General features: G+C 35.4%; 1 protein-coding gene across 1 annotated transcript in view; it reads left to right on the forward strand.

Moving 5' to 3' along the window:
• The window catches only part of ATRNL1 (attractin like 1), a 528,296-nt gene that overhangs the window by 266,186 nt on the left and 245,817 nt on the right, over nt 1–16,293 (forward strand). The window contains exon 25 of the mRNA XM_059821151.1: nt 11,700–11,761. Within this exon, the coding sequence (XP_059677134.1) occupies nt 11,700–11,761 (62 nt within the window). The remainder of the gene's footprint in view (nt 1–11,699; nt 11,762–16,293) is intronic.

Below are 16,293 nucleotides of genomic sequence, written 5' to 3' on the forward strand. Positions count from 1 at the left end.
AGACTTAGTGGATTTTGAAAAAAATCTTATCCTTTTTAGCAGCGTATTTTCCATGTCTGTTATATGTGTTTCTACACATACACATAGGCATGAACTTTAAATGCCATAGCCTTCATATTAAGCTCTAGAGTAATTCAAATAGTTCAGTGTAGATTTTTATATTTTTTTAGGAAAGGTGAAAAATATCTTCCATACAGGAAAGAAAATAGGACATTTTTCATGTTTGTCAACTTCAGAATACGAGAATTCTGCTTTTCTTTGGGGGTGCAATTTCTGTATACTAAGAAATCCTCACTGAATGCTGTATATAAAAACAGTTGTGTTTAAAAAATCAGTCTTTTCAAGAAATAAACAACAGTTTTCTTCAGCTGGTATTTCAGTTCCCAGATACTGCAATACTAATATTTACTTGGCTTGTTTTGAGTAATCCCATTTCTATCTAATCCATGTCTGAAGCAAATTGAGTTGCTTTAAAAATGGAGGAAAAAATAATCAGTCAGTTCTGAAATGATTTATTCCTTAGTTCCTATGAAATACCTGTCAAAAATGATTATGTTCTAGTTTCTGTAATCTGTAATTACGATTTTGTATTAGGTGCCTGAAGGATTGAAATGTAAACATTGATAATTTTAACAATATAGTGTTTTCCAGGGTGTTAGGTTTGTGCTTGCCAGATTAACTGTGTAATGTAGATGTATCTCCTTGCATATGTATCTGATTTTTTTTTTAATTAATATAAAATCAGGGTCCATTTTTGGGTGAGCTGACACTCTCACAAGCAACTAATTCACTCTCCACAAAATAAGACTGTATTTTGGTTTTACATTTAAATGTGACATTTTGTAGAACAAGACTGCTATTAGCCTCTTTAAAAACAGAAAATAGTTCAATACATATTCACTTTGAATTCCTTCAGACATTTTAACTTGAATCTCAGTTACTCTTTAAATACATTTGGTGTGGTACAGTACCACTGTTTAGATTTCTATACAGGGCAACGTTGCTTCTAAACTGCAGTCTACTTACTTCACAGTAAAACTGAAGTCCAGTCATCAAAGATGAAAAGCCAGAATCAGTTGCTCTATGACCACTCTTAAAGGGAGCTCGCTGCCCCTGAAAGGCTCTTCTTGTTTCCTAGTTTGATCGGATTACTTTTGAATTTTACTTTGTTTAATAGTCCACAACAGTAAACAAATTACATATTGATAAATAATAAAAGGTCAGTTATGCTAAGTGGTCTGGATACCTTTGTAAATGAAACTCATTTGAACAGAATGCATTTCAGTAGAGCCAAGTCCAAGGTTATTAACTGCCTACAAGTTTTAATAAGTATAACATTTTGACACTTGTGTATCCTTCCACAGCATCCAATACCCCTTGCTTAGGCCAGAGGAGCAGGATATAGAGGCTTAACAGAGTTAGGGTGTCTGCAGCCTTATCCCCAAATTGTTACGTTTCTCTTGTAAGCTGTAAGGAGCAAGCGGGGGGTTTAATGTAATGATATTTCCAGCAGAGGCACATTGTAATAGAGATGGGAATGGCTACCTAAGCATGCTGTTTTAGGAGACATTTTGTGTTGCACAGAATTATGTTTCCCCTTCCTTTCCTTTGCGTGCATTTTCCACAGGTTGCTTCTGCCCAGTCTGTGAGCATTTCCATTAAAAATATGGAGACGATTTCTTCAATCCTAACTTTTGTGGACTGTGCAAACTAAGGAACACAACTTGTTGTGCTTGTTGTAGAATTTTGGGTCCACATGTGCTGTATGGCAGGATGGTGGTAGGTGCACATGATGCTGCAGAAGGATTCCCTGAGTCAAGGGTCAGCAAATAGGTGGTTTTGGGTTGGCATGTTAAGTGTAGGTGAAGTGGCGTAGTACAAGTCAGCATTACAGATACTTGCCTTAGCTGCCCTAACAGAAACTTTTGCCCAGCTTAAGAAGATAGAGCTTGGTGGCTTTTCGAGCTGTGCCTGCACCGCTCTGTCTGAGGTTCTCTAGAGGCAGCTGAGACCTTGCCCTGCTGCCTGGTGTGTGCTGGGACTTTGTATTTCTTAAATCTCGGAGATTTTTTTTTTTTAACTCTTCATGTGGGAAAGAGTTCTGAGCCACCCTCTGCACTTTACGATAACTGCTGTGAAGTGACCCTTTCACCTCAGTGAGACGTTCTCAGATTCGTCAGACAACTTTATAAAGTTAAATATACCCTGACACAGCAGCATTGACTCTGTGATTATGACTTCATCCTCCAGGAAATTTTTCTTATGTGGATTCTGTAAAATAGATATTGCAAATAGCCATCTCATTGCGTCAGTAATTACAGAAATGTGACTTAAAAATTAGCTGTTTAGTGGTAGTGGCTAGGCATTTTCCTGGATATAAGTACCCTGGAAGAAATCCAAATTGCTTCATCAGCTTAGCCACAGTTTGACAGAGCAATATGATAGTAGTGTGCCAGCACCGGCAGATTTAACCTTTTGCCGCTAATTCCATTTTGACATTGATGAAAACATCATATGGGTCTTTTGCATTTGAGGAGGTATCTTTTAGACTCTCTTTTGAGAAGAGAAGAGTTAACACTTTAGTTTTGCTGTGTTAAATGAGAGTCATGTTACTTTTTTTTTAATGCAATATTTTTTATTGAACCATTTTTCCTCAGAATTATACAGCACTTTGAGGAGTGAAATTAATCTGTGTGGGCAACTGGTTTGTGTAGAATCATAAACAATGTATAAAGTTGGAGATTTCCTATGTTTATTTTTTTAATAAATATAATTTACAGTTTTGACTATTTATGGTATCCTAGAGCCATAGTAGTCTGCCAGTTGTTTGAATTCTCTGTTCTGGGCAAGGGTTCCTGATGTTTTGCAAGCCCATCGATCACGCTACATGAGATGAGAAAGAAGGTATTACTGCGAGGCGCCCCGGTAGTTTCTTAAACTTTTTAGATGCAGTATCACCAGCCTGTGCTTGAGCTAATTTAGGTTTGACAGGAAAAAGTCTAAATTACATTGTCATCATGGAGATTGTTTTTTGAATAGGTGTGAATGAGAAAGGGACTTGAACACATGCTTATTTGAGCATGAATTGTAAGGGTAGCACTGTAGGGCAGAGGACCATGGAATATTTTTAAGAGGGTTGAAGACAAGCATGCAGTTGTCATCGTTTTATCCTTAGTGTGACTGTTATTGGTACCAGCTTCTACAGATGAAAAAAAAAGGAGAGATGCATCAAGGATCTGAAAAGGATCAAGAACCTATTTTACTTTGAAAAATGTCAATGTTAAACATGTTTTGTTTATCAGAAAACCAAGATGGCTTGATGTTGAGAGGGAGAGGGTTTGATATGTCAAACAGGAGCACTTTGGTTCAGGACAAGCTTAGGAAATTTGAGGATTGGGCTGACAGAAACCTCCTGAAGTCTGACAAGAAGTGCAAAGCCCTAACCAGAGTGGAATTACCTAATGTCAACTTGAATATTAGCCAAAAGTATGCTCTCATTCCAGTTCAGGCAATACCCAAGTGTGGGGCCTTATTCAGAGAAAATTATCCCCTTTTACTCAGCTCTGGTGAGGCTGCATGTGGAATGAGACGCCAATTTCTGGTGTCCCAGTTCAGAAAGGGTATTGAGAAGCTGAGGGGGTCCAGGAGAAGTGCCACAAAGATTTTTAGGGGCCTGAAGCACACAAGTTACGTTGAAGCTGTGGAGCTTGGGCTTGCTTAGTCTGGCAAAGAGCCTGCAGTAGTAGGCTACAATTACTTGTGGAGGAGTTACAGAGATGATGAAACTAAATTCTTCTCTGTAGTAGCAGGTGGTAAAACAAGGGGAAATGGTCACAAGCTGCACCTTGGAAGATTCAGCCTGAACATTAGAAAAAATGCAATGCAATGCAGCAATGCTGCATTGAAACAAGTTTCCCAGAGTGGCTGTGGAATATCCATCCTTGGAGGTTTTAAAAACTTACCTGGAAAAAGACACTGTTCACCTGATCTGGTGTTGACGGTAGCCTGGCTTTGAGTGGGAAGTTGAACAACATGAGCTTGTGATGTTTCTTCCAGTCAGTATTTCTATGACTCTGTGATGCTAACATAGAAGAGCACACTCTGTAACAGGTGCAGCTTTCCTAGTGGGAGACTTTTTAATTTATCAAGTCGTAATAAGATGTCATAACAAGAAAGCTGAAGAGAGAGAGAAATCCGATTCTAGCAAGTGACAGAAATGGCTTTTCCTTAATGTAGTTTGACGAACAAAACCATATCATCATGCAATGCTTCTCTTTGTGGTAGAATTTAGTCATTCAGCTCTGCCTGACAAATTCTCTCACTCCATTCCCTTCACTTCTGTATTTAATTTTCCTTCCTGTCCATTTAATCTAGCCAGGCTTTTAAAAACCAGAGTTTCAGAAGATGTTGTCTAGAACACTGCTGTTTCACACTCAGTTTGTTGGAGAACTCAATCCTGCAAAGATTTATCTCTAAAATAACTTTCTGGTACCATAGGTCTTTGCGTCAATTACTTTTCCGCTTTTTTTTTATTTAATTTTGAAACATGTCATTTCTCCCTTGTCTGTGCCTTTTAATTTTCTTTCATTCTCTCATTGACTTTAATACTCAATATTTCAATTTCATAATAATGTCTGTATTAATCATTATGAAGATATTTTGCACACTGAATTAAGCTGTAAGTTAGATAACAGTTCCCCTCCCCCAGATTTTGTCCTTCACTTCTTGGAGGTTATTAACTGAGGGTTTCTCTGTGTGGTATGCATTTGTTCGTATGTGTACACAAACACAAAATTAAATAAAGCAGTGAAATAGTGGTGTATGCATATTGAATTTAACAGGCAAAGTGCAAGGTAGGAAAAAATTCAGCTGTAAAAACCTTCTTTAAGAATGTCATTCATCTCACTTGAATACAGACCTGGATGGTCTTTCAGCCTCTCATGACTGAATAGTGGAAGTAATATCCTGTAATTATTACATTGTTTGAGAAAGAAAGGGGTGGGTATTTGGATAATCTAGTGTATGCCATCATGAGGGACAGGACTTCAGCATGCAGAGATAATCTATGGAAGCTGTTTATCAAATCTTGATGTGAAGGCTGTGATTCCAACTCTGATTTTTCTTTACGATATCTTTAATTTTCTATTTATGTTATCAGTATGAAAGTTTTGCTATCACTAATTCTCATCATCTGGGAGGACTGTTTGTCAAAACTAGACTAAATTCTTTACTGGCATCAACACAATAGAAAGCAGTAGGATTCTGCCAGCAGGCACTTAGCTCCATATTGCTTCTCTGATCATTTCACCCAGCAAGAAGAAATATTTCTTTTTCCTGTTTTAGCATTACATTATTTTGCAGAAATACCCAAACAGTACTTAGAAACTATGGGAGAAATTTATCTCAGCTAACATTATTTATATTCTAAGTTTGACATGAAATCTATAGTCTACACTAATCATAGACTCCCTGTGTTGTTAGCAGAGAGAAATGGCAGCTCCACAGGGTAATTCATTCCACGTTATGAGAGTCCCACATCTATTTTAGAGTCACTCACCTATGAAGTGCCTCCTTATCTCTACTCATTATTATGAACTAGCTGACTAATTTTGACTAGAGTCACACATTTTACTAGATTTGACATGTTCCACATGGCAAAATTGAGGTAAATTTTCTTTAAAATTTTTTTCAAGTTCTAGGAAAGCCAATGTATAGAATAAATGTGTGAAAGTGTTTAATGTTTCTGTAATTTAGACAGAAGCAATTTGGACTCATTGTTGGTAAATTTGTCCTTTTCTTACCATGTTCTCTTGGAATTTTCATTTTCCAAAGGAAAAGAAAATACATTTTGTACTTTGCCTGTTAAATATTTCTGTCGGGAAAGTGACAGTTTCCTACCATGTATCTTTCACTGGTGGCGGTCGCTCTTCATATTCAAAGTCCAATGTGAGAGAACAGTCATTAACGTTTTTTACCCTCTCTAAAAATAACCCACATAATTGTAGTTATATTCAGGCAGAAAATCAGAGTAACTGATCTTTTGTTATGTAATTACTAATTGTTCAGTAATCACGCATTTACTGAGTTTAATGATATCCATAGTTTTTTTTTTTTTCACCCAATTATTACATAGTATATAATAATGTCTTTAAAATAGTTTATACTTGGGTCTCTGCAGTCATGTTTCTGCACAGTATATATCTAAACTTCACGTCATACAACAAATAATAAATGTGAAAATTTATTGTGTATCTAAATTTTTCAACATCCTGTTTCCAAATTATCACAGTATTTGATCTTTCCCATTTTCCTGATAGAAGTGTTATATATACAAAAACATGCTCACCTACACAAATATTTTCCTCAGCTGTCTCTTATATTTGTTGTCTAGAGTTGCCACAGTCAAAAAGTATTCCTCAAGAAAGTGTAAATGAGGATAGACAACAAAATGAGTTAGTCTTCATGTCCAGACAATAACCACGTCTTTTGCTTCAGAACATACATAGTACGAGTGTGGGAGTATATAAGAGTTTTATCCAAGAAGAAATTCAATTACAGTTTTGATGGTACTGAAGGAAGTAATAATTCTGTAGGGTTTTAGTATGCATAATCAACACAGTCCAGGCAGTTTAGTTTGGGTTATGTCAGACCTTATTGTATTATGTTTCCAGGTCTAATAATGATACCATCTACCAAAGTTTTACCATGTATTTATTTTAGTTTCTTTTATTTGTTCATTCTGAATTTATTAACAGTGAAAGATGGAAGCATTGTATTAATGGAAGTATTTGTTCATTGTCTGAGAACCTGAGCAGATAGAAGTTTTCATTAGTGGATAATGTCATGAAATGGAGCATAGGTTAAAACTGCTTTTTATGTATATTATTTGAGCATATGAACCATTTCATGGATTACGTGCATGTTTACTGCAAATGTGGAATTTTGATTTAGTGCACGCCTGTTGTGCCTAATTTTCCCTTTCTTTTTCCTTTTGCTAGATTGGTTTTGTCAGAATTGCAGAGACAGCTTCTCAACACCTATATTTTTCAAACTAAACCACAAAATTCTGAGGACAGACTTACTATTTACATATGAAAGAAGTCCCTAAGTTAGACTTTCAAGATTGTCTCATTTTTTTGTGGTGGAACAGATCATGACCTATTGTTCTGTAGGACTGTATTATTGCTGCATGTTACAGTCAAGGTGAACATGAAATGAAGTATCTAGAGCAGTGGAAAAAAAAATCTGTTCCTGCAGACGTTAACTTTTGAAGGTTGGAAAAATCCCTGTGTTCAAAAGTTGTTCCTATTTCAACAGACCTATTTCATCCATCATTATCGAGTGTAAAGTGTATTTCCTACACCATGCATGTAACCAAAACATCAAAAATTAAGAAATACCATACATTGAAATGTTTGTTGTAACACATCCTTGTATGCAGTGCTCTCTGGCGTATTCTGTTGGATATTTGGCTTTTGAATCCTCAATTGCTATAAAAGATTTGTCAGCAGTCACAATGCCTTGTCTTCCAATTAGGTCACGTGATGTAAAGATCTTAAGTGCTTTCTTAGGGTTTTATGTTTGGTTTTTGGTTGGTTTTGTTTTGTTAAATCATATATTTTTCAAAGGCCTGAACATGGTAGAGAAAAAAGATAGACGCATCAGTAATGCTTGTTGGAGAAATCATCACAGCTCAGTTATCACCCATCAGCTTTTTCTTCACATACCTTTCTATCTTTTAAGACTGTGAGCTGGAACACATATGTAACACATTTTGATTTGGAATCTTTTCATTCTTTCTTTGAGTTTTTATGACTGTGGATTTCAGAATATATCTACATTTATTCTGCATATTGGTATCCGTATTACTTTGATCTAATAGAATACGAATGTAGTGCACTATAAGATTGTACATGAAAATTAATTTTTTAATAATTTAGTTCATCCAGATAAAAATCCAGGCAGAAGTATTGATAGAAAAATCACCTCTGATAACACTATTCCTAAAGTTAAAATGGCAAGATGGTTTTTGTAGACAGAAGTTTATATAATTTATTAAAGCAGCTGGATACCTGGAAAAGTTAGACAACCTTTCAGACACACAAGTCCTTCTTCATGTCTGATACAGAAGCATCAGACCTCAAAGCTAAATCCAAGTTGAAAGCAATTGCTCAGAGTTTAGTTACAGAGCTTTTTTCATAAAACAGTCACTGCAGTTCTTACCTCTAGGTTCTGATCCTCACAACTCCTTCACAAGATGAACCTGCAGACTAGGATACAAAAAGCTTTGACTTTAGTAGAAGTATCAGTTTTATGGAACTTTATAACTTGCACATGCTTATCTCTTCATGTTTCACAGGTTATAAACTATCGATCTCTCTTTTTTGTTACAACTTGCCTACCTTATCAACTCTTCTTCCTCCCTCACATATACCCTCTACTCCAGAAACGAAAGATATTATATGATCTAATATATAAATGAACAATCTTCCCAACTTCTATTTTGGTTTGAAGTCCTCTATTCTGGGCATCAAAAGGAGGTTGCGTGCTCAATAAATTGACTCATTTTTATCTTGTGGAAAAAAAATATTGATGCATACAACTCTTACAACAGGTACAAATCAAATGGCATTGGTTGCATTCCAGGGATATTCCAATACTGTAACCAATTTTGAAGGAAAATAAAATTGAGTTGTGTTAGGAAATCAGACTAAAGATTTTGTTGCATATCTTGAAGCCCTCAGAATATGGGGGTTTTTTGTTTGGGGTACAGTTTTGGATGTCTTTATTGTGAAAATGATAAATTCTGATTCACCTTAAATTTTCTAATTAATTTTTTTTCTTTGCTGTCAATAGCAGAGTATTTAAGAAAAATAAACATCCATTTTGTAGTTTTTTGCAAAACCTGTCATTATTCATGTTGCAAATCAACAATTTATCTGTAACAGTATTGGCTCATAAACCCTCTGAAAGCTTTTAACGCTAGCTAAACAGGGCAAAGAACTTCAACTGTTGTAGTTGATGAGAAGTTTCTGGTGATTTCTGTGAAAGTGAGAAAACTGTTCGATAACATTTATGACAGATAGCTGTCTATAAGCTTGCCTTTGAAGAGAAGCATAGATCATGGGCAGTTGCTGAAACGTATCTGCGTCTACAGCCGTATCTGTACCTGCCATATTGATATCAGTCCTAACGTCTCTTTTAGAAATCTAATGCTGGTGAATGAAAGAATTAGCATCTGCACCTGAAATTGTGTTTCAAGTAACGTTTTATAGTACTATAAGTAATCCTACTTTCATTTTTCAGTGTAAAGCTGTGTAAAGCAGAGGTGTTATTATTCCTCTTTCTTCAAGGGAAATAGTTTTATGCTGGAAATTCTGTGTTCACTCATAGAGGCTATCCTTTGCCATAGAAAATTATTTTCCACATGGCACTTGGTGATTCTATTCCATAGGAAATGATGGAGATGATATTTATCTTGATCTTCATTTGTAAGAGAAGATAGAGATAATATTTGTGGGATCCATAGGCTTATTAGATATTTTGGTGAAACTGAGGGCTACTTAGGCATGATACAAATTAACAAAAGAGTTATTAATCTCCAGTATCTTTAAGTCCACAGTAAAAACCTGGGGTCGAAAGAATTTTCCTTGTCTTGTCTCTTGTCTATATAGGCACAAGAAAAAAGACAATAACATTCATATCTAGATGAAAATCCCACGGAAATAAATCTTTTTAATTGTATTATGGTTTTTATGTCAGGCTTAGATTCATGACATTTACTTGCTCCTTTGTGATCTACTTATAATTAAAATATATATTATTTTTGTTAATATTCTGTGTTGAAATTAGTCTAAGATGCATGGTACTGTTTCTTCAGGAAAATGCTGTAGTTCGTCTTTTACATGAACTGTAATGTAATCATTAGAAGATAATGATTGATTAAAATCTGAAATTACTTCTGGGATGGAAATTTATATTTTACTGTATTTTTGCTCTAAAGTATGAGTACTTCCAAGAATATCCCATACAACCAAACAAGTAAGTTTTACGGACAGAAGTTCTTACATAGGTTTGCAAACATGAACTCTATCAAAAGAATATTGCGATTGTCCTAAGTAGATGATTTGATTAATAGAAGGTGGAAAATGTAAAATCATTCTTTTGTGTCTCTTTTTGTGCAAAAGCAATCTATCCCGTCTTGATCTTAGGGATACGCGAATCATATTTAATCATTAATAGTCATATACAATCATTAAATTTTTTGTAAATCTGCCTCCTTCATATTTGCTATGTGTTGAAAAAGAGAAATAAAGGCAATAGAGTTTCTTAGAAAAATTTGATATAAAGCTTTCCTGACATGATTGTGATCAGGTTGCGGTTTTTGATTGCAGGGCTTCCCCTTGACTGCAGTTGTTTCTAGACTAACAGATGCTGTTAATGAATGCTGGCACCTTGAATGAAAATAATTGAAGTAATGCAAAATATAAATGCTCGTTCAACATATAGCTTTTTAACAGGTCACAAAAGGTGAACTCTGTTGAAACGCATGGTTTTTTCTCTTTGTTTTAGTTCATCTCCTGAAGTATGGTACTTGTAAAAAACATTCTGGAAAAGCCAGTGGTTAATTTGAATACTAAGTATTATTTGAAGGGAACCCAGCCTGCATTTAAAATAAAGTTTGAATCAAAAAAAAAAAATTCTTGATATCATGAGTTCTCATTTCAGAAGTTCACAAGTCATCTGTGAAAGGGAATCAGAGTAATTTGGTGTAATTGCTAGTCAAGATCAGATCTTAAATGCAGAAGGATCTCTACAAACAATTATTTGAACACACTGGGAATACAGTTAGATAAACACTTTGTGCAATTCAAAGTAGAAGATCCTGTATATCTTTAGTTTGATAATTACACACTATGAAAAACTGAACAAGGCAGGCACTTAAGGATATTTGTAGATATAACTTAAATATTAAGTACTGTTCTTAACATTAACAAAAAGTAATTATAATAATAATTGTAAGCTCTGTTGCATGGAAGTGTGAATGTGCGTCTGTGTGTATATGCTGTCTTAGAAATAATTATGAAATCTTTGTGAAAAATTGTAGTAAGGAGTTGAACTAATGCATGTTCTGGCGAGGCTGTAAAAATGTAGCCTAAAAGAATGTTTGTTACTTTGTCTTTAAAGTAATTTGCTTTGGAACAGTTCATTTTATTATGCACCAGATTTATCTGGTTTTTTTTTTTTAAATTAACATATGCATTAATTTTAATATTATGCAATTAAAATATTTTAAATTTATTAATTTTAGGCACAAGATGGGCTTTGTAATTTCTAAAACCTTGTTTCAGTGTTGTTATTAAAATGGAAAATGGTGATAGTGAAAACAATTGACTATAAAGAAGATAATTTACATCAATATGATTTCTTAATATTTTGCACATTGTTTTCATTGTTTACATCAAGCAATATTTCTATTAACTTTACTTTGATAGAAAGACTATATTCCATTGTTTGTATTTTGACACAGGCAAAGACCTGGGAGCTACTTGCTCATCTCACTTTATGGTAAATGCAGGTGTGTGCACACTAGACTGACATTACACTTGAAACTAATCATCTGTGGAGCTGTAAAGCCCTAGCCAAAAAAGAGTTGTTGACTCTGAAAATGTTGTAATTTACTTCTATTTTATTTGCAGATTGCCTTCTCACAGCACAATACTATCATGGATCTGGTGCAGTTCTTTGTCACCTTCTTCAGGTAAATTGCTTTTTTTGTCTTCTGACTGAAATCATGCTGAATCTTTTCCATCAAACCAATATCTTAAACAGCTGCTTAATCTTAAGAAATGCCTGCAAGGAAGCCTTTAAACTGTGCCCTCTAATTTGCACCAGTGGAGGATCCAGGCCATTGCCCTATAACTACAGGCAGCTGCTGGCATCTTTCATCTATTTCATATTCAGTGGTTCAGTCTTCACACTTACTTCATAAAGGTTAGCTAGATATCCACGGTATATTACAGCGATTAAGAGAAGCCAGCTATACTGACTTAAACTAGTATTTATGTGTCTGAATGTTTTATAAACTCTTTGAAAGAATTATTAAAAATGATGGTTCTGTTCAACAGCTTGTTATTTTTAATAGAGCACCCCAAATCACTACTAATGCTTTCATGTGTTAGAGATTAATTGTGAAAGGCAGTAGGTGACGCATGAGATTTGGTTGTGGTGGCAATGCGGGAATTGGCTTCAACTGCAAATGGGCAACTATTCTAGGATCCGAACAAAACTCCACTGAAAGACTTCTTAAGGGTTCAGCTGTCTTATAAAATGTCACAAACTTGAATATACACGGATTAGTTACAGTGCTCTGAAGTATTGCTGTGAAGATATTCCCCAATAACCATGAAGCTTATACAAAATGTGAACAGTGACAGACCACTGTGTTCATCAGACTTTCTGTATTTCTAGCACTGCCATGCATTTACTTCACAAGTTCACAGTACAGCTTCTCTGTTTGCTTTAATCACCATGCTCTGAGGAACTGTACCTGAAGAATCAGACCCTTAAATGCTGTGAACAGACTAACTTCTGTTAATTGCTGTCACCAAAAAGGGGGCAGAAATGAGCAGACCCTGAACTCTTCTGTGCCCAGTACATTGGCTAATGGAGAGTCGTTGGTAGCTGATGCAAAGCATCCCATTTCTCCTCGTTCACCACAAACAGAGCAATAAAATGCTGGTTGCCTAAAGGTCAGTCTAGTAGTGGTTTGGGTTTTTGGTGTTTGGGATTTTTTTTCTGGAAAGCCTGCAAGATCCAGTAAATGATGATGCTCATGCAAGCCTTAAGACAACAAACTCCTACAGAAGAAAGCAAAGTCTGTCCAAGTACAATAGAACAGAGGGGCTCCTGTGACAAATAGCAGAGGTAGGCTAAAAGCAATTTGTTTCTGCTCTGTGCCCTAATGCAGGCTTTGAAAAGGTGAACTATAGGTTCTTTTGATGGTGAAGCCATCTCTACAGATATATTGCATTAACTCTCCTGTTGTGATGGTCTATCTGATATGGTTTGTTCTGGGTAAACGGAAACTCACCGTGATCCTGATGAAAGAAGGGTCTCTCTGCCTGAACAGTAAGTGAATTGGAAGCCAAGGCCAATGTAATCCCCCTTAAGGAGAGAAAGCTTGTAGGATCGGCGGCAGCTACCCTACCACTGCCATTGACTCAGCTCCAGTCTAATTGTATGACCAAGGCTTTCAGCTGGCACTCAGTTCAACAGGGGCTTGCTTGCAGCTATCTGCAGCATAACATTAATAATCAACCTCAGGCACCTAGATGCAGAAATACGTAAAGGAATCGGGAAATGCTGTGAGTAGCTCATTGCAGTAATCCAAGCAAGGTACAAAGCTTAATGACAGGGCACCCTCCAAAGGCACATACAAATCAGGCTAAGGTTTGATGGTTATGATGAGAAATTTTATGATGAGAGTTATGATGAGAGTGTTAAACAAAATATATTTTAAAATCTTGATGTAAGGTTATATGGTACTCTTCTACAGCTGAATTGGTATTAAGGTGTCTGTAGACATAGGTAGGATGTCTCGGAGCTGGAGCTCTCATAGTGTTGCTAAGAAAAAAGTAGAAACAGAAAGAATAGCACACAGTAGATTCACACTTTGCAAAGATGAACCTGAGAGGAGAAGGGAAGGGAAGGGAGAGGAGAATCTTAAGTTGGTTCTGAATGAAACGATTGCATGAAAAAGTTATTTAATTGCATTGTATTCCCAAGTTGATTAACTCTGCTATGAAGATTAGCCCAAGCCTATTGCTTGGCTAACTGGTTCTTTCCAAGACATGAACTGGTACCTTCTGTGTGTGTTTTTTTCAGTTATGCCCAGAGGCATGGAATTTTCATAGGTGTTAGAAGTTAATTTGTTTTATTATCACAGAACCAAAACAATCATGCATAATGTCACAGTGACACCCCCGACTCGTAACTGCTGCAGATGTAGCATCCTCACTGACATCAGAGCTAGCAAATGGTCAGTCCATGTAAGTGATCCAAAGAAGAAACTGTCAGGTTGTTTGATGCTGGGCTAGTAGTTGCAATGTGTTGTAAATAAATGTAGGAAAAATACTTAGTGTGTCTTTTACAGAAAACTGGACTGAGAAATTTAGAATGAAAAGTTTTCAGCCTAGACACCATTAAAACTTTCAATAGATATTAAATTGGATGTTGTTTCTACAGGATCAGTAGTCTAAACAAGCTGCAGAATATTTCTGATAGGAAAATGTAGCAATAACTAATTTTTATTTTCTTTTCACACTAGTGGACAGAGTTAGTCATACCCAAAGGCAGCGTCAATATATCCTTTCCAAAGTGCTTGATAGTGTTCAAGCCTTTATCTGAAAATTTGGTTTCAACACTTTGTGGCCTAACGAAATTATTTTAATAACGGTTGGTTTGTTTGCTTGTTTCTTGTGTTTTTTGTTTGGGTTTTTTTTAGTGGATGGGTATGCGGTATATTAAAACCGTGGCAAATTATGTTGGTAAGTAATAACACAGGTCATATTTGCTAGGATTATTGACAGAGAAAATAATTGTGTTTAAAGACAATTTGAATGTGCTTGATAAGAAAACATGTTTCAACCTGCTTTGATAAACGTGCATTTGCATTTCTCCCATCTAGTATTTCTGAGCACGTGGCATAACCCTGTTCACCCTGGCTGCTTAGCCAAACCAGCAGATAGGTTTATTTGACAATAACAGTTCTTTTAACAAACAATCGAAAGAATAGTTTTAAACTGTTCTTTATAGGGTGTGTGTTCCAGAGTAAAAGGTGAAATGCACATTTTACTGCTTGAATAAGAAACATCAAAATAACAAGCATTTTTAGAATTTTCCTGATGTTATCAAGATCAACTATTTAAAAAATATTGTTCTGTAAGGAATTTATTTAAAACTATACATAATAAAGAGCAAAAGCGATGATTAGATGTGCAATTAATGCTTGATCTACCAAATACTGTTATTGTATGTCCTAGAACAGAAAAGTTATAGAAATAAAAGTTATTTTGAAAAAGTAAGCAGACTATTACAGAAACTGTAGTGCTCCAGACCATGATGTTCGTAGTGAAAAGACCCCCTATTTAATTTAATTCATCTTATACCAGAAGGTTTCATTGTAAATACTGGTTCAGTGACCTTTTCTCTAAGAGTAGAAATGCAATCAGATATGTAAGAGTAGTAACAGTCTTATAGAAACTGTGGCATCTGTGTTGCTTAAGTCAATGCCTTGAAGACTTTTAGCCATCACACAAATTGAGAAGTGTGTGATTTTTTTATTTTTTTTTTCTTTCCCCACCTGCTTTGTTGCAGTACAGATCTCATTAGAAAATTTCACAGGCGGCAAATGCGAATGATCTTTCTTCTTATACTGAAGAAATTCAGTCCCCACAGTTAAAGAAAGTCTATTCTTGTATTACGCAGACCAGTAGAGTACTCAATAAGCTGAAGTCTGGCTTTTTTTCTAAAATGTAAGTGATAAAGGAGTTTTCAGTGTTTTCAAATCTTACATGAACGTATTGTTTTAGCTGAGTAGGTAGCCAGGACATCTTAGACATTTCATAATGGGATATGAAGTATCTTCAGTTTCTGAAAACATTATTTAATTTTTCTTTAGATCATATTTTATCATGCATAAAAATTGACAACGTTCAATGTTTGTTAGTTTTTATTATATATGATTTGAGTAAATCCAGAATTGAGAACCAAGAAACTCTTGATTTCTAAGCCTGCTTTTAAATAAAATTATAGTTAAGAATTTATAACAGTACTCACTTATTTCTCAGAAAATTATTTGTATCAAGAATCTGAAGCAGGAGTTCTGGTAAGAGATGTGGTGGTGTCTCATAATCAAAAACCACGTAAACAAGAAATTGATACAGGCGACAAAGGTTAGCTATTAGTATTTTCGTGATAGGTAATGATATGCAACTGCTACTGTCATAACTATTTTTTAAAGCCTGTTTCAAATACATAATACCAACCACTAACTAATCAGGCACTTTCTCTGAGCATACATCTTCTTTAGGCTCTCAGAACAATTCCTTCCATTGCCTCTGGTTCAGCTCTTGGGGTGGACCTGCCAACGGTGGATTTTATGTCTGGCTGGAATGGTACACTTCAGTCACTTTCCTAACATGTCTCCTTACTATTATGAATTACAGAATTTCCAATTTGTAATAAGTAGAGTGATATTAAGAAATATGGATACTTTAAAAGTTTGAAAAA

Source organism: Gavia stellata, chromosome 9, assembly GCF_030936135.1.
Source record: "Gavia stellata isolate bGavSte3 chromosome 9, bGavSte3.hap2, whole genome shotgun sequence".
Lineage (NCBI taxonomy): Eukaryota > Metazoa > Chordata > Aves > Gaviiformes > Gaviidae > Gavia > Gavia stellata.